The sequence below is a fragment of the Struthio camelus genome, chromosome 1 (assembly GCF_040807025.1).
Source record: "Struthio camelus isolate bStrCam1 chromosome 1, bStrCam1.hap1, whole genome shotgun sequence".
NCBI classification, from domain to species: Eukaryota; Metazoa; Chordata; class Aves; order Struthioniformes; family Struthionidae; genus Struthio; species Struthio camelus.
In genome coordinates this window covers 130,864,508-130,884,352 of record NC_090942.1, presented here as the reverse complement: position 1 = coordinate 130,884,352, position 19,845 = coordinate 130,864,508, and the positions used below count along the sequence as shown (strand labels likewise).

The 19,845-nt window shown below is 35.0% G+C and overlaps 1 protein-coding gene across 10 annotated transcripts in view; it reads right to left on the bottom strand.

Moving 5' to 3' along the window:
- DMD (dystrophin) overlaps window positions 1-19,845 on the bottom strand; it is a 1,217,172-nt gene that overhangs the window by 860,653 nt on the left and 336,674 nt on the right. For all 10 annotated transcript variants that reach the window (XM_068917030.1, XM_068917051.1, XM_068917057.1 and 7 more), the window contains exon 8: window positions 6,540-6,721. In XM_068917030.1, coding sequence (XP_068773131.1) covers window positions 6,540-6,721 — 182 coding nt within the window. The remainder of the gene's footprint in view (window positions 1-6,539; window positions 6,722-19,845) is intronic.

Below are 19,845 nucleotides of genomic sequence, written 5' to 3'. Positions count from 1 at the left end.
CAGCAAAAATACTTGAAAAAAGTCTACAATACTCAAATCAAAGAAGTCACAAAAATTAGAACTGCTCCTAGAGTCTATAAATGAAACAGTGACATGAAATTGAAGTGTCACCTTGACACCCTTTTAGGCCTGGAGTCCTGTAGAACCTGGACTGTTATTGAAAAGATAGAATATAAATATGCTTGAAATTGCTTTATCATTTTGCAAACTGTTCCTTGAAAACATCGCATTCAGGAGATCTCCTTAAAAAATCCCAAAGAATATGTATTCATCATTGAAGGATGAATGAAAATAGCCTTACCCTTTAGCAATATTTAGCTAGTAAAACACTTCTTTAAAGTTTGTATTCAGGATCTTATTATTGTTGGCCATAACCTCCCTTTTTTTCTTCATAGTTCACCTTTAGCACTGTAGCAGCCCATTTTATTTCTATTTCAATAGTCACCATGGGGGTTAATTTAAGTTTAGCTAAGTATGTAAATAACTGATTCCCTTCCCAAATGAAAACTGAACTTTCTGTTCTAGCACCAAATGGCAAAGTATTTATACAGTATTAGCAATAGAATTCCAATTGGTGTGTCCACACGATGCTGGTAGAAAACATCTTCATCTTTGCTATCTTTGTAAACAGATAGATAGCTTTGAGATAATGAGGACTCATCCCCTAAATGTGATCAATAAAGAGATGAGGAATGTTTATCTGTCCAGAAGCCAACAGCAGTGAAAAGTTGGATGAACAGCTGAAAGCGGTGGGGGAGAAGCTTAAAGCAAGATGAATAAGCGCTATGCTGAGAACCTGGAGGACATGCTTTTCTCCTAATATAACTCAAGTTGCTATCAGGAACTACTGCTTCTTTTATCTAGTCTCTAAGTAAAAGCAAACTTTGCTTTAGTTCAAAGGAGAGCAGTCTTGTAATATTGTGATGCTAACACCTGTTGCATAGATGAACGCTGAAGGGTCCCAGAGTAGATGTCTCACAGCACTTTTAAAGAAGTTAACTTTGTGGCAGAAGGCCAACAAGGTGGTAAATGAGGGCCTAGAGCACCAGAAATCTCAAGGCCAAAGTCACCAGAAGAACTCTTTGCTGTGAGGAAGTTCAACTGAAGTTTAGACTGAATTTCTAGTGGCCTTTCAAGTTAATTACTGCACTCGTGAACTCATGTGAAAAGTCCAAAACTCTAACTGAGCACAGTCCATATCACAAAACAGAGAACATGAAGAAAAATTATGTTACACTACTTCTGTAAAACAGCAGTAATAACTGCAGGGTTTGGGTGCCCAGGAATTAATGATTGGTTAGGTTAAGGCCTGAGGTGAAGCCTCCAGTTCTGAAGTCCCCAACCAAATCATTAAGTGCCAGGGAATACTGTTCCCATAGGCCACTACTGCTAAATTAGTCATCCCAAATTCTTTTAATTCAAGTCTTCTGAAGCTTGTCTGGGTAAGTGCTAAAACTACTCCCGCATACAAATATCGTATTTCATATTTCAAATACTGTGTTTTCATATAACAGTGTAGAATGAAGAAAAAGTAACTTGTGTCATAAGAACAAAAATCTGCAAAGATATCAGAATGTAATGGTCTTGATTTTGCATAATAGATACTTTACGGCAGCCAGACTCACCTTTTCTAGGAACTTTAGTGTTTTACCAAATCAGACTTTTCTTTGTATTTTAACCTACCCAAGACAGCATTTTTTATGTCGTATTGATTTTAGAAGGGTGAGGGAGAGGAAGACGGACAGGGACAGAAAACATTTTTGGAAGAAAAAGAAACTATCATTCACGGTCAGGTTTCAATGAGATGAAGTGATGTAACAAAAAAGAGTAGGCTTTCATGAATTTAAAACACAAGCTAGAGAGTAATTTCAAATGGGAATTTGGAAATATCTCAGGAAATTGAAGATCCCTTTTTCCTAAGTGAAGCTAGATAGACTGTCTCATTAATGAGACTGAACTCAAGAAAGAAAATACAGAGCTGCAAAGCACAGCAGGTAAGCCTTCTGCAGTTGCTGAGAGGTAACAGCCATCTGAAACCTGATAACATAAATACTTTCTCTTGAGCCTTTCTTAATCCTAATACAGGAGATTCAAGGATATAGATTTGAGAAGCTGATAACAGATTCCTATCCTAAGATCTGCACAAACTTATAAACACTTTCTAAGTAAGCAAGGTAGGGGAGGAAAACTTTTTTTCCTTGGCTTCAGCAGAAGAACTACTGTTCAGGTTAGCAGCAGCATTTTAAAAGGCTTGACTTCTTCAACTGGATGTGGTCAAGAACAGATTGAAGAATAAGATGGCATCAAGTGCATTGGTGCTTTGAATCTGAGATGTGCCACAGTTAAGGAAAGCAAGACTTATCCTGCCAAGACTGTGCAATTAAAATTGTTGGCCTTGAAATTATATTTCTAGATGACAAATAGATTAAGAATTCAGAAAGGAAGAACAGATTTAAAGATAAATGCACAATTTTGGGTGAAGGTATTAGGGAGTGTAAAAAACATGAGGGGATGGGGAAAGTGAAGTGAAATATGACAGACAAGAAGAGATGAGGCGGAGGGTAGAAAGGAAAAGAGTTTGAAAGACGATGGGGTAATAGGAAGCATTGAGAAGACAGGTGCACAGCTAAGGAAACGGGCTTTAAGCTTTCAGAAGGAAAAATCCAATACTCCAGAGGTGATGCCTGGTATCCAGAGGCTGGATGCTGCTATTTGAATTACAAATGAGGAACAGGAACTTTGTACAAGGAATGCTTGCTTCCTCCTAAGTAACAAATGTTAATGAATAGAAGTGTGAAACCCGCAGAGGTACAGTGTCCTACCATGACTGTGGTCCAGGAAGTTTTGGATTTCAGTGGGTGGAGGGAGAAGAGAAAGGGGTTTTTACACTCTCTTCCCCAGCACCTTAAGCATTTCCATGAAGGTTGCTCTTATGAAGCAGAGATAATGAAAGTGTACTCTAGTTGATAAGTTTTCTATATCCTAATGTTGATTCTACTTTATACTGAAGAAACAGTTCACTTTAGAAAAATGTTATTCCTCTTGCCAGTACAGAGCTTTAGCATCATAACTCATTTCATTTTTACAGTTTCTGACAATTGACACATGCAGTAAATATATGGCATACATGGTAAAATTTAGAGGATAATACTATAAGATCTTTGGAAAGAGTTCTTATTTCATTTACTTTTGTTCTGATTTCCAGTGGCTCATGCCTGGATTACAAAACCTATTGGACCATTGTTCCCAATACAGAACTTCAAAGACATCACCCAGTTAAAGAGAATGACATTTAAGACAAATCTAGGGACAAGTCAGTGAAAGAATGTTCAAGTCCTGTAAGATGGAAGCTTGTAGAGATCTGGAAAGAATAAATGACTTATACATTTACACAGAAAACCAACATACTTGGAAAACAAAAACCTTGCCCTTCAATGATACCACCTAAGACACCTTTGAAACTAGCAGGTCACAGTAAAGTAAATTTGCTGAGTTTTTCCTTGGAAAATTAGGTGGAAATGAGAAATAGCTTCCTAAACTTCACAAAATCTGAGAAAGCAACATTGGCTTAGCCTTGATTTGTCTAATGCAGGCTCCCCTGTAGGAGCAGATTTGACTGAAAATCATCAAAATAGTTGCAATTTTAATAATGACATTCATAATATATCTGGAGGAAAATTGGAAGGCTATTGAGAATTCAAAAGAAATAGTATTTATCGTTTAATATTAGGGAAAGAGTGTTTGATTTGGTAAAAATAGATGAGATTATTAAGGTATATCAGCTTCAAATGTCTAAAGCAAAAATTACCAACCACTGACTATTTTACCAGAATTATAAATTTGTTTTAATACTTAGATGACTGTTCTTCAAGAAATATAAGGCCAGAAGCAAAAAATCATTACCACAGATTAAGAATTGCAGGTATTGAATTGGCACTCCAATTGCAATTCAGGTTTATCTTGACTACAAGGATTCTATGTCTGGTGTTTTTCATTTGCGATTTTTTAAGAGAGTGTTTTTCATTTGTTAATGTTCATTGTGACTCCAGCACAATAGGACCTAATTCCGCTTAGGTCTTTGGATTCTGCCAAATTGGCTTATTGTAACAGAAATTATAAACATAGCTTCCAAATCCAGGTCTGGAAACTAGAATGCAAGGTGAGGACTGAAGAATAAAAAGATGTTTTCTTACTACATTTTAATAATTATTTTGCATAAAATAGGCTTTAATTATATTGGCTCATAAGCTATGTCTGATAGTGGGGATGTTAATAAAAAATAAAATCAATTACAATAAAAGTAGCTCAAAAACAAAGCTAAATCGTGACTTCCTAATCTTATGAACTATCAGTTTAATACTTAAGCAGAAGAAATTAATTACACCAGTTCTAAACACCTTGTTCAAAAGCTGCATTAGTCATCACCACAACACATTTCATGTTAGTCCAATATGGCAGGGCTCATGCAGATGTGCAAAGGATTGTCTTTCCTGGAGTATTTAAAGGAAGTCGTTATTCAGTAAAATACTTGTCAATTGAAGAGTAGATTCAGAAACACAGTGTTGAAGTAGAAGTGTAAATTTAAAGTACATTTTTAGATGCTAGACAAAATTAAGTCTCTACAAGAGAACTCATACTGTAGTGCCAATAAATGTAGACCTCTTTTTCAAAAAATAATGAAAGTATGCCATGTTAGACAATATGACCTTTGGCTCTCATACTTGTCAAAAGTTATAAAAATCTGACTACCAAAGCGCTCATTACGAGGACCGCTTGAAACAATTTTTATTAAATTGTGGCTATTTAAAGTCTTAAAAGAAACCACAAAGCCCTAAACTGAATGTTGGCATGGTACCATTTGTGATAAAATGACCAGCTGTTATCATCTAATACTCTAGGTCATATAAAGAATATTACATTTAATGTTTCTTTTCAAACTACAGTGATCTTCATAAAAATATCATCATTCACAGTTTTTCCTTTAACAGATATGGGAGTGGGAAGAAGCAACAGAAAACCGATAGTGCTTGTTTTTCTGTTAACAAACCACAGAAGCACAGTTGCCAAATATAGCTCATGTTTGGTTTGTCTTTTAATACCCTTTCAAGTCAATATACTTTCTATTTTCAAAAATGACTAAAAAAGGAAGCCATTTATAATTCTAACATAGCATCAGTGTTTGAATTTTGGTCACTAACAATCAGCATAAAGCCTATTTGACAGCCATGCAGAAATACACAGCCAAAAGAAACGATGTGACAGATGCTAAAAAAGCCAGAAAAAGTAAATCATCAAGATCCGGTACAAGCAAAATGCACGCACACTTCCACTCCAAGCACAAGTTTAATAGAAAATTTTCAAAACATACAGCAATTTTGACAGACCTGTGGAGGAACCTGCCTCCTTTTTTGGTCAGGGGAGGTAACATACACAGCTTGTGTATATGCATAACTTTTGAACCGAGGTTTAGGAGAAGACGAAGGGCCCTGGGGTACACTGACCGTGATCTATGAAGAAGAAATTAGAGGCTGGAAGAACAGGCATTTATGGATAGAAATATGGATTATAAAAGTAAAGCATTGATAGGGAAAGGAAAAGGGAAAAAGGGAGAGGGGGAGAAGAAGGGGAAGGGGGAGCGGAAGGGAAAGGCAAAGAAAGGGCATCAGAAGCAGTATTTTTCAAGGACAGAGTTGGTATTCAGCAGTCAAAAATAGTGAGTATCAGGGAAAGCTTTGATTTAATCTGACATCCCATCCTGAAAGCCACAAACTGTCAGGATTCAATTCCAGCAGAATATCAATACAAAGGGAAGGTTCTTCATAATTTACTAGCAAAGGCTAAAAAACAAGTAATCATGTAGTAAGTCCTTAACAGAGTCAACATTCATCAGCTCAGTACTCCAAAAAGGGACTAAGCTTCCCAAACGCAAGATGCAATTTAAACCGAGAACAAGTACACTAGGCCTAAAATCCACTAAAGACTTAAGCAGAGACTGACCAATGGATGAATCAAAAGTATAAGTGATAGAGCCAACATATTGAAATGCCAGGGATTACATAGGAGCTTTCTGAGAGGCCAGTTGTGAGCTAAAGATGGATGATCTTAAAATGCCATTGGAAATAAAATACTACAATAAAAAAATTAAAAATATACAGTGAATATGCAGAAATGGCAACAGCTATTTTGTAAAAAAAAGGCAAAAAGTTTCCACATGTCTGTGTTTAAATGGAAAACCTCCCAGTTTTTGTGTTCTTTTTTGTGGTGTACTTCCACAATCAAAAGATCCAGTGCTACAGATGAGAAGTTAGCCCATATTTGCTAAATAGTTACTTTTAAAACAGCCAGTGCAACACAAAAAGCAGTACACAAATACAATTCATGCAGACAAGTACACTGGACAAAGTCTCCTCACCATGGTTAAAACTATATCTGTGGATTTTTTGCTTTCCATTGCCCGTCTAACACCACACTTTTAGAGTAGGTAAGGAAAAAAAAATATTAGGGCAGCAACATGAAAGTACAAAAGTGAAACAACTCACTTCTTGTGAAAAATGCTGTTGATGATGTACTTGTATGTGCTCTTCTCTAGTGACCCTTGAGTGTCGTGGCAATGTTTCCACCTCCCTGATGGCTTCCATGGTGACTTGCTGTGGCAGAACTTGGAAGAGGGAAGTCACGTACATTAAGATGGACTTCTTATCTGGACAGACAGTTGCAACGTCTGGAAGGCAGATTAACATATATAATTTCAGTTTCTGTATTAGACAGTGTGTGTAAGATGATAACCAATCAACTGCATGGAGAGCTGATAGACTAATGAGCAATCTATTGTCCATGTTAGTTCTCTAGAGACTAATTAGAGCTTTATAATCAGTTCCAAATTTGCATACCAATGAGAAAGCGCCAAAGTTTAAAAGGGTAATTGTTTTCTCATTCAACATGAACTTCTTTTTCTGTATTTCTTCTCTAGTGGAAATGCAGATACCATGCAATTTGACAGTGTGACCCTTATTAGGCAGGACTAGAAATAGGAGAAGTTAAACCTTCTTGCATTGTACAAATGCTGCAGTTAAAAAATAAGGACAATCTTATTTACCAAGTTGCATCTTACATGTCCTCTTAATATCATTTAATCACTGGACTTGACAATGATACAGGGAAAAAAACCTTTACAGGCTTATCTAGTGAATAGGTTCATACAAGATGTCTATAAAAGCCAACCTCTGACATAGCTGCATATCTCCTTTACTCAATATAGTCTAATCTTCATGACAGTAGAACAATTCTATTGAAAAAAATGCCCATTAAGTGCTCTACTTGGACGTTAGCAGTAAGTACAGGTTCGTTTGTAGGAACACAAAGATGATTTCAAGTTTTGCACATAGCTGTGATATACCAGAAGGAAAAATGGTTGATCTGGCTGAACATTTCAATTTTTGTTATTTTTTGTTATTCAATTTTTTGTTATTGTCAATAACAATTTGTAAAAATATAAGTTATTTGGCAGTTCATTCAAGTAGTTCTTTTGTTTCTTGTCATTAAAATTTACCTCACTCAGTGCAGTGAATCAAGATGTAAAGAGACTGTTGTATAAGAAATTTATCGTTAAACCTGTACGTATTTAAACATAAGTGCTAGCAGAGACCCAAGAGCTATGAGTTTTTGCTATCATAGATCTATCCTGGCTTAGGGAGTATCTCAGAAGAGAGGAACTGCAATCCATATATTCTAGCAGACTAAATAATGCTACAAGGTGGCATCTCATTCTCTCTTCCTAGAATGTAGAATATGTGAGAGTAGACACCATATGCTAAAATCTCCACATATATTTGGAGACCAAGAAAAGGCACCTCGCCCCACATACCCTATCAATATTTTTGGTTTGGCTTTCTGATTTACCTCCTTACTGTTGTTTGATAAATTATGAAAGAGAGCTGAAGATTTGGGTTTACTTAGGAGTGGCTAGAAAAAATGCCCCCTTTTGCCTCAAGATTTATTATCTCAGCAGTCATAGTAGACGGAATATGCTCATTTTAGAACACAGATGACTTTTCCAACTCAAGTCACACTACAGTCGTCCCCTCTCTCCACTTCTGCAGTATTATTTCAGTCCTGGAAACATTTTGCTAGCACCTTCTCCTTATCTTTTCATTCATATTTTAACAAAGAGTATTTTGTTCTCCTTGGTATCTAGTAGGAATTTATGCTCACAAGAATATCCATGCCATTATAAAGACAAGGGTATACACTGAAACAGAACAGGCATTAATGCCAGCTATGATTTTTCCAGTTGTTGTTCATTATTTTCCTTTTAAAAGTATTCTGATAATTAAGTAAATATCTTAGCATTTGTCTACACAAATACCTCTTACAATAAATAAAGCAAATAGCTTGCGAACAATATACATGCTGAAAATTGTTTACCCATTCTATCTGACAAATAAAAAATATATACGCAGCTATCAGAATTCATTGCCAAATAGGAAAAGATACAATTTTTTAATTACATCAAAGAGCTAAGCAACCATTGTTACAAAGCCTAGAATTTCAATCTGTGTTTGAAAACTCTTTTTTGCAGGCTTTTGAATTATCAGGAAAGAGTTCTGTTATCCTGTACTATACCTTTGCTTTCATTTTTTTTTCTCTTTGACTCCTATTCTAATATATTCTCTTTGCCAACTGTTAGACTGATGGATATTTGAAGTCCTACCAGGTAGCTAGAGAATAAATTTGAATTTAAGCACTTTGTTGCAAGCAAATTTAGCAATTCCTTGGAAATATGTGTCTGCTCTCAGTCCGGGGCAAATTCTGTCATGCTAACCTATACCTTCTAGAATCGAATCCCCCAACCTCTGAAAATACAGAAGATAGATATACTTAAGAAAATTAAATCAACATATGTAGACTATGCCATTACTGGATACAGTTTTAGAGAGAAAAAGGAAACAGACAAATAAGCAAGTATTCAGGAACCTTTTTCAAAAACAAGATGCCTTCTCCAAACTAAATTCAGAAGCAACATTTTCTCAACAGTTCCACCTATTTCCTTGACAGCAACTAGCCAGTACAGGATTTAAAAAAATAAATTAAAATAGAAACTAATTAGACTACAAGTCAAACAAGTTTAAAATGGGAAGTGTTATAACCTTAGGACAAATCATATTATTAAAATCAAAGAAGTAAGTAACTGGTAGAAAACAAATTCTACGACTCTTGAGGCTTTGGAGAGCTCTGTAACAAGACCGTTACAAGAAAGTATTGGAAAAAATTCCAGCAAGAATTTTCCAGTTATTATAGAGAGGAATCTACTGCTCTTGAAGACTTTATGCTGGCAGATTAATATTCTTGAAAAGAAGACAGTGATTTTTTTGGTACTCAAACTGAGACATATCACATGAAGCATACTGTTCAGAGAACTAGTTTTTGGTATGTCTTGTTATCCATGGGCTCACTTATCCTTCCTTTAGAAGGATTGTTTCCTTTAGAATCATGTATAGTAAAAGAAAAGAAACTACTCTGCAGGGTGCAGAGTAAGACCCTGACTTTACGTGTTCTCCCTGAAGAAATATTCTCACTCTCTGACTATTTGGAGAGCTTTGGAGACTAGCTGGTCCAGCTGAGGTCTCCAGTGACCATCCTCCCTGTCCTCCTCCTTCTCCGCCACTCCAACCATAGCTTTGGTTAGACACTCTAACTGGGATAGTAAAGAGAAATCAAACAGAACACTTGCTGCTTCCAAGATACAGGCTGCAAAACGTGTCTGATAATAAGAAGACACCAAGAGTGCTAGAATGTCAACGTGAATTTTCATGTACTAGGATATTTTGTTCATAAGGAGTTGCAGCTACTCGGCTTACGATCCCAAAGGAGAAGGAAGAATCTGGTTTCACCACAAAACGTTAAACGGTAAAATAAACTGCAACCCTTGTATTGGTGCTGCTGCCTGCAAACAGGATATTACAGGTTTTATTCAGAAAGAAAATTGTCCTATAAAAGTTCACTAAGGTTTGAGTTTTATTCGTAAATTTTGTTCATTTTCCAGTGAACAAAATGACAAGTCTACACAATTTACTTTGGTTTGGTTGTTTGTTCAGGATTGGTGACTACAATAAATTTGGAATGTTCTGAAACTGGATGCAGGGCCAAAAAATGAAAATAAAAATAAATTTCAAAAAGTAAAAGTAAAACCCTTCTAAAAGTCATCCACCAGCCGATTTTTATATGCCTTGTATTTCACAAGTTTTTTGTACTTGCCACCTTATGTTCTATCAACAAGCAAGTCTCTGCAAATACAGGCAGTTCTCGTGGAAAGAAGAACTTTTCAGAAATTGAAAGGGGAGATGATACAAAACAGCTAGATAATCTCCATATTAAAAAGTGCTGTGTGGGTCTAACAACAACAAAATCCAGGATTTCATAATATAGTGTTATATTATGTATATACAGACGCACACAGAGTGTAAATAAAATTAAATAATAAAATAAAGTAAAATGAATACAATTATGAGCATTCATCCAAATATAGCTTCCAATATTCAAACATATGGCTACTTATAAATAATGTACCTATTCCCATTTGTGAATATTTTGCCTTCTCAAAGCTATGAACAAATAACAGCTCCAACACTATCTGCACTGATTCCACTCGCTCTTAACATCAAATGAGTAGCAAAATAATTTTGAAAGAAGAAACATATTACCATAAAATTTATATTACTGTACATAAATTGTCATACTGATTTCTTTAAATTTTAGAACAAATTCTGAAATCTACTTTACCTTACATAGTGCTGAGAAGCAATATAAGACTTGAGCCGTACAAATGCAAGAAATCCTTAGCCCTCAAAAGAGAGAGGTAGGATTTTCAGCTAATCACAAAATAGGAAACAGAAAACTGCAACTTATAAATTCCACACCTCACCTAATACTGTGGGCTTCCATGATGGCAATAACATATTTTTTCCAAGTATTTTAATATTAAAACTGCTGTTTCTCATGAGATTTTAAAAACTGCATTAAAGAAACATTGTCCTTGCTTCTATAACACTAAAAAAGACTCTCAAGGTTGATTTGAATTTCAGAAATAGAGATCTCACAGCTTCTTTGTTCCTTGAAAAAGAAAGGCTGTTGTTTTTTGCTCTCTCTATCAAAGATATTTTTATTTTAAAGCTTATTAATGATACTAATAGAACATTAAAATTTATTAGAATTTCCAAAACCAGCCTACTATCTCCAAATGCAGCTGTTTAGAAAGGGCTTAAAAAAGATATGCAATAGATAAACTAATTTAACAAGCTATCAGATTGTTGAGATAAGACAGAACCTAACTAATATGTAAAATGCTTGTTTCAACAATGTAAATACATCACAGGAGGGGATTGACTCTCCATATGTTTGTACAGCAACTCCCATTGTGGCACCAACCTCAACTGGAGTATCTAAGGCAACCGCAAAGTAGAAATATCTGAAAATGTAGCAATGCAAAGCAAGACACAAATGACAGAAGCAATTTTAACTAAGAATCAGTGAAAACAAAGCCCTTTGAATCCTCTCTCAATGTGAAGGTTGAGGACACAGATGCGGCTGCAATGGTTCCATTATAGGAGCTAATGATTCTATCTGGAAACATTTCTTAAAGACAGGCAGCATGGCAGCTCTTGGGACAAAAGAGTATTAGGCATACATTTGGGTATTCCTGTGAAGTCCTTAATTGTTTAGCCTTATTAAAAATGTTTTGGAAATAAGGCATTTGTACAGCCATATTATCAAGCAGCTAAATTAATTATATTTAAGACCTCAAAGCTGCTAGTAATTTCAGAAGAATTAGTATCGGAATTTCCATGAGAAAAAAATGTTTCCCTTAAAATACACACAATAATGGAAGTGATAGCTCTTTTTTCACCATTTCCCATTTTTTCTCACATGCACCTTAGTCTAAAGATAATAAAACTCACACTCTCTAGGAAACTATTACTTTAAAAAATGAACCAAACCAAAAATCCTAAATCCTCTTATCTATGTGGAGCTGAGGAATGCTTGCTTAGCCAGCAGCTTACGGCAACACTGAAACACCTCAGGGAAACTGAAGTAAAAAAATTCACTACCTAGACCACAGGAATCTTTTGCAGTTTACTGCAAATCACAGAATACCATGAATTGCTAGACAGATTTATATTTTCTAAAAATGCTACGGAAAATCTTCATACCTTTTACTTTACTCCTAATCTCCTCAAACTTCAGTATCACAGAGTTGGACTGTCAATATTATATATTGTTGAATTATTTGTAGAAAATACTTACAAACAATAACAAGTGACGTTATGCCTCTATCCATTTACATGTTATGCCTTCTATCCTTTTAACATCAAAACAAGGATGAATTTTTAAAATGTGTTCAAATGCCTATGATAATCTAACAAGGTCCACCAACACATTTTGAATGAGCTTCCTAAAATCCTAATAGTCATGTACCTTGATCAGTTCTGACTTGGAAGAATCAAAATCCCCAAATGAAATTGTATGAAACTGTATGAGACTGAAGTAGTCTTCAATTGCAAGAAAAGCAAGCAAGATTTCATTCCCAGATGGATACGTTAGAGTTGGCTTAATGTGGGGGGGATGAGGATAGGGAATCTTCACATTACCCTCAAAACTAAGAAAAAAGGAAAAAAATGTAATTTTTAGACCAAGTTAGTATTTTCTATCACTTATTAACAAATCTCTTTGCAGACATTTACCTCTGACACAATCATGAGGCATAGTTTAAATTTCCTGTCACTGAGATCATCTTAATTTCCTGACTGTGAAAGCATGAGACTGAATATATTTTGTTCTTTAATTATTTGTCAAGAGACAAGTAAGATTATCAAAGAACATAAACTGTTTTTCTTAAATATATAAAACCTTTTCTCTCAACTATCATCTAGTTATGAAACTACACTGTTTTGCTATCTACACTTAGACAGAGATTATTTTAATGGTAGATGCAGGAGAGAAGTGGTAATGATTTCTACTGTTGACATTCAGTTGCTGCCAGTAAGACCTCTAAGCAATAAAACCTATAGAGTTTCTAAAAGGTCAGCCAATAGCTGTTGTGCCTGTTCTTCAATCTTCTTTTTTGATTTTGTTGTTTTTTAAACTTATCTTGTAGTTATCTTCTGCTCTACTGCTGTACTCCTTCAATAGACGGCATGTTAAATTCAGAGCCTAATAAATCATTACAAGTGATCTCTAGAGTAGTGGTAGATTTGCAGACAGAGAAAAATAAAAAAGATTATGAATTACTAGATAGCTATAAATATTAAAATACAGAAATTTAAACTCTGACAGTTAATAAAGTCCAAGAGCAGATTACTGGTGTCCTTTTTCTAAAATGAGATCTTTAGTGCATTTGCCAACTGAGAGAAAGATATTTAATTAAACAGAAGCCTATATGTTCTCAGTGTCATGGGGAGAACACAGTCCAAACTTAAATAGGGAGGCAACTCAGAGTGTATTCTATTCCCCACTGGTACTAAGAGTGAATTAAAGTCCTCTTAGTAGAGAGGTAAATAACTGATTTAATCTGCAATCTTAAACAAGTTTAAAGGAAAAAAAAAGAAGCAAGACTGAATGGCTCAAGTTATTGTCAGTGACAAAGATACAATCAAAATATCACCCAGAATAGGGCTAATTAAAAGTCATAAGTATGGGAAGGCTGTCCAGTGGCCTGCAGGAAGTGTGCTGATCACAGTCTATTGTTCTGCAGAATAAAATTCATATCTTACAAAAAGCACCATTAATGGAAAATATCTACAGAGAATTAAGTAAGAGTGGAAACCTGGAGGACAGCCAAGCGGTCACCTACACACAGTTAGTGACACTGTTCATTTTGTTCCTTTTTGTACATTTGAATATCCATTCACCTAAAAGTAATACGAAACCCCCTGAAGAAAATGCCATTAAATTTTCTACAGATTTTTCCTAAAGAAAATAAATGCAAATGTTTTAAACCTTACAGTTAAGACCTACAGTGTACCTTCAAAATGTGGATCACAGTAGGGTTTTGTAGGCTCTGCTGAACGATGTTGCAACAACAGTGTGAAGATAGTCTTTTCAGTAGGGTAAGACATTTGTGTTTGCCTTTTATAATTAGAAAGGTCGACCGGGTTTGATTGGATTAAAGTATTGTGGAATTTAAGTATATCTGGAATCAAAACATTCAATGGCAGAGAATATCTTAAATGCATCTGAGTATTTGTTCTGATTTGCTGCATGAGCATGGAGGAGTCTTAGACTGATACACAATTGCTGTCCCAGTTGAGTGGACTTGATGCTATCTCTGCTTTTGAAATCTGCAAAATCATACTTCCATCTATGTTGTACAGTTAGACTAATACCTATTTTTCTTCAGTTTCCTTACACTGCTAGCCAGTTATTCAATAATATTGTAATCTTTGCATCCTAAGCTATATCTAGCATGAGGGAATTCTTAGCAAAAAAGATAGAGAGTCAAAGAAATTAAGTTGAACTGGCAATGCAGTTAAACCTTAGTTTGAAAAAAGTGGAGGTAATTTGTTAATATCTTTAATATACGCATAGTCCATTGATATTTTTAGTCAGAAAATGTTAGGATATCAATGGCAGTAGGAATGGCTCTGATTAATTTACCGAGATAAATAAAAGGCAACATTTAATTTTCTTGTGATAGGCCTTTGTATATTGTTTGGAATTGCAGTTCAGTTATTCGAAACCCTCAACTGCAAAAGCAGTGAAATGAGGGGAAAAAAACACAGGAAAGAAACCTAGAATACACCTTAACATCTGTGGCCTATTGAAGAGTCCTGAAAACAAAGAATGATCAAAAGAAATGTGCTGACTGACACCTAACATCAGAATAGTGTATGAAAATAGTAGCATTAACTTGCACTCAAACAGTAATTTTGCTAACAATATTTGAGATGGCAAAATAACAGGCAAACGTTTAAAAATACTGTACGTTTTCTGTTTTATTTTTATAAATACTACATCTAGAAAAGTTTTTTAACTTATACATTTCTCTCATATGAATCCCCATCAAGTCTTTCCTTCTGCATAAAAACTGTGATAATACTCAAAGCCTGAAAAAGTATTTCTACTATAAAATTTCATAAAATATTTTGTAGATTTTCTCCAAAAGTTAGAGAGTAGTGATTCCAGTTGAATTCCAGATGACCTTTTAGTGCAATATTAGGAAGTTATTGCGTGGTGGACTGGCTGTACTTACACACAAAGTGAAAATATTATTGTTGCACAGCTACTGTCCTAGGAAGTTCAGCTCCAACCACTTATCCTTATAAGGATTCCTTGTTTACCAGCTGCAAAGCAGCATGCACAAGAAATTTTTTGCTGAATCTGTAATTGCAAGAATTGTGGAATATAATGGAAGAAATAGAGGAGCTAAATAGGTATAACCATTTCTGAAAGAAAGCATAATCAGTGAGCTAAAACACGACATCAGTGCCAATTAATTAAAGTGGCTAATCAAGTGGACAACTTAAAATGCATAAATTAACATTTAGCCTTGCTAATTACATCTATTATAAATTCAGATGAGGGTAGATAACAGCATAATAGCTTTTGATCAGACTGGTTATGAGAATGTATTTGGTTTGTAAGGTGTTCCATAGGCAGTAATTCTGAAAGGTAACACTGATAAAAATAAATTAGAGAATGAACTCCAGTAACATTAAAAGTTTGATGAGTTCTTTTGGAAACAAATACATTACTTTTATTTCATTGTGAAATCTAACATAAAAAAGAGCATAAGGTAACTGAAGAAGTGAAATAGAAATCTAAAGGAACCGTAAAGAATAGGCACTGAACAGAGCATTATACATACCGGGTAGGTAATACCATGCTTTACCTAAGAATGTAATAGCTCTTTTTCAAGTGCAGTCAAAGGCAACTGGAAAACATAGCATTTTCTAACATACAGGTTTTAAGATGAGATAGAGAGAATTAGATGAAAGTAGAAGCATTTAATCTTTTACCAATAATTTTTCCCAAAACAAAACAATACATTACAGCTGAGCTGAAATAGTGAAAGTCAGATCACAGTTTGATTCTGAACATAAGGGTGTTCAGAATTAGTACTTAGCTTGAACCTATATTTGTAAAGTGTTTTATGAAGAAATTAAAATAGCATATATTACTTTTCTTGTTTTATTAGCATATGACTAACATAAAGAAAGATTTGTCTGAGATCTGAGGGGAAAGCTTGTTTTCCAGCTCTGATGCGGTTATCTAGCAAAAGACAGAATTTCATTCTAAAGATCTTATATTACTTATACAGAAACAAAGACCTATACACACATATGTGAAAACAAATGTTGTCAGGATAGAAGAAATTCCATTGCATCCTTAAAAGAAGAGAAGCACCTCAGAACCTGCACTGATGTCTGCAGAAGTACAGGTATTCTGCTTCTACAGTATATGCCTTCCTTTTCTTCCATTCTGAAATGGGATATTTCAGAGACCAGGACAGGGTTAACCTCATGTTAATGTCTTTTCCTGCAAAAATTACAGAGCAATATCATGCATGTTACTGCAGGTAGTTTGCACTGTTTCCCTTTCTAATCTCAGCTGGGTTTTCATGGACAATTGGTTTTCTTTTAAAATCTGAGAAAAGCAAAAGGAAGAAAAACAAAAAAGAAATGACAAAGATAACTCCTTTGGATGCAAACCCAAACTATGCTATTCTTATTTTTGTTTGGATGGATAAAAAAGTAACAAAGTTTAAGTAATGTTACTTAATTTTCATGTAGAAAAACTTCTAAGTTTAGGCCAACTTTAGGTGCAAATTTGATTATAAGTATCTTCTGAAAACTAAAAAGTTTGTATATGCTGTGTACAATAGTACCTCAAATTCCTTGTTTTCACTAAATTACATCAGGATATTGTTTACAGATGTGATATGTGTCTTTTATATTTAATTGACCCTATCTTCATAGGGCATGTAAGCTTTTCAATATCATTAGGAGAGATTAGAGAACATTATGAACTATTAAGGTTTGGTTATCTTTTGAATAGGTAACATGAAAAAACCTCCACTATCGGGAATTAATCTATACAAATTAAATTGATGTGTCCATTTTCGACTACAAGAGCAGGTTTCTTGCTGCCTCCTCTGGCTATATATCTTGGGTTTTTTCACTGGATGTGTTGCTCCTGCATCTAAATGAAGACCAGACACCTAGTTAATATTAGCTTTTATTTGTGTGACTCGCACTTTGTCAAAATGACTAATGAGGTCATTAAAAAAGTTAACTGTAGGAGATGCAAGAAAGGCTACCTCCTCTTTAACGATATGTTTTAGAAAATACAGATACAAATTAATCTTCAAAAAGAGTTGAAGCTCAAGTGATTTGATTTTATATAGGACCATAACTATTCTTTCTTTAAAATGCTAAAAATTATGATGGAAGAATTTCTTGTTAATGCAGTAGGGGAAGGATTTCTAGCATTTGAGGGACTATTACCCTGGGAACGCAGCAAATAGATTAACATGCTAGTCTTTTTCACTAGGCTGATCGCGAGGAACAAACTGTCTAAAATATGCAATGCAGATAACTTTTAAAAATGCAAGTTTTGATCAAATGGTTACTCACTTTTTCCTCTAGGCATTTTTTCCTCCAGCAAGTTATTTAAGCATAATAGCTTTGCACTATCAGAAGAAAACCTTATGCATAATTATCTGAGGGAAGAGAATTGTTCACACTGGACAATCATAATATCTCAAGCCCATATTCGAAGGCTTTTAAAACTTTTTCAGTTGGAAACATCTGCTCATGTTTTGCATAAAAGTAAGCTTCTATTAGCATTTCTGGCATGTTATCATCCAGATAGGCTGGAAAAATACATTCTGCAAAAGCAAATGTTATCACCAGCAGACCTGGAACGAGGGCCATGCTGGATCTATCAGAATACACACTGGGACGTCTAAGTTCTGTTCTCTTATCCTCTCGCCGCTTCATGATCAAGTTGTTAAATACAGTCAATACTGGTGAACCTAACTCCTGGCAACAGCATCTATGATTGCAAGAAGATAATCTGTTTCGAGGTAGAGTTTCCTTTACACATACATCCACATACTGTTATATATCTTATTGAAATTTCTTGTCTTGTTGTCCACTTCAATATATATTTTTTAAAATTCTTAAGGAAAACATGCAGTTAATATATTTCTGCCTTTGTGCCCTTTACAATCTTTTGTGTAATGGTACCTTAATGTGTGGTTTCTGTCTTCAAGGTAGTGAAAAAAAAAAAAAAAAAGGGAAAAAATTATTGTTTCAAATAGTCTCTGTTGAACTAGTTACCAGATGGAACAGCTGTCAATGCGGGTGATGGTGGGGAGGGGGAGTTGTACATAGGGGAAAAAATAGAGATGTAATTGCTTCATAAGAATCTGAAAAGGTTCAAAATGGAGAGTCCTCTGTGAATCTCTGCCAAGGAACCATATGTGATGTGTCAAGACCATTTCAGGATGCAGATGAACACTGGAGGGACAATATGAATAAAAATGAGAACTACTTTTGAGAAATTCAAAATAAATGCATGTGGCTAGGGTTGGGAAAAAAGTGAAATAATCTTAAAACCAATAACGAAACTAAAGACTGAGTGATAAAACAACATTTTAGCAGCCCCATTTAAACAAAAAGTAGAATGGGTCTTGCCTATTTTAGCCAATGCAAACCTAATCCTAATGGATTAAAAATAAGTGTACATGTCACTGACAAGTCTGGAGTGGCATGTGAGACCCTAAAGAAGAGTGAAAATGCTAAAACAGGCAAAACAAAGTTGATAGGCCACGGAAAACAAGAATTATATGGTTTAGTTGAGCCAAGCTGTGTTTGAGGACATCTGTATCTATGATACCTAAATAAAAAGTTATTTGCAAGCTGGAATAGTTCTAAATACTGCAAAAATAGTGAGCCAGATCTGATCAGGGTGCTAAGTAGTATGTTATGAGTGTGTCAAAAACACATTAAAAAAACATAGCAAATCATAAGTGTGCAATACAATATATGAAATTTATTTTGTATATTAAAAGAAAGCCATAGGTTTTAAAACCTTGGCTTTTAATTACTTGACAGCTAGGGTCTAGTCACTATTATCTGGCCAGCAGAACAGCAGTATTGTAATGTTTTACTATTTGCCTGAACAAAGAAAATCCTTCCTAGTTTTGTATCATTTTCGTGACTAGAGGGTTCAAGGGCCCCTGATAACTGGAAAAGCAAATTCTGGAGGAAAAGACTACATGGAATTCCTGAAATCAGTTTGGCAGCAATGGCTTGTTTATTAAGCCAGCTCCTGAGCTCACCGTAAGAAGGTTTTCCCACGTTTTTCTCGATTTCAGGAGTGTAAATTTTCTCCACAGTCTTTTCTCCCAGAGACAAATGGATAACGTGATTTCACTATTCAAACAGATAATTCCAGGAATGATTTATGACAATAGTAGCCTACAAGCAATTGAGAAAGAAGTACAACCTTGTAGTGGATGGCTTTACTAAATAACACTAAGGATTTATCTACAGATGTTGCAGGAACCATGGGAGAGACCACCTGGACAGCCCTGTTCTCTGCTAGCCTTGGGCTGTTTCCATCCTTAAGCAGGAAAGGCAGAGCAGGAAGATGGACTAAAAGAAGCTCCCAGGAAGTTCTGGTTCCTCCTCCTTTCTCTAGCTACAATAAGCATAGCAAAACTAAACTAACCTATCATAATCACTTCAGTGCATAACAGAAAAACAAAAATAAACAGGGAAAAGTGAGGGGAATGACTGACCAATCAAGATTGCAGAACAGCACGGGGACTTCAAGAGCTATGAG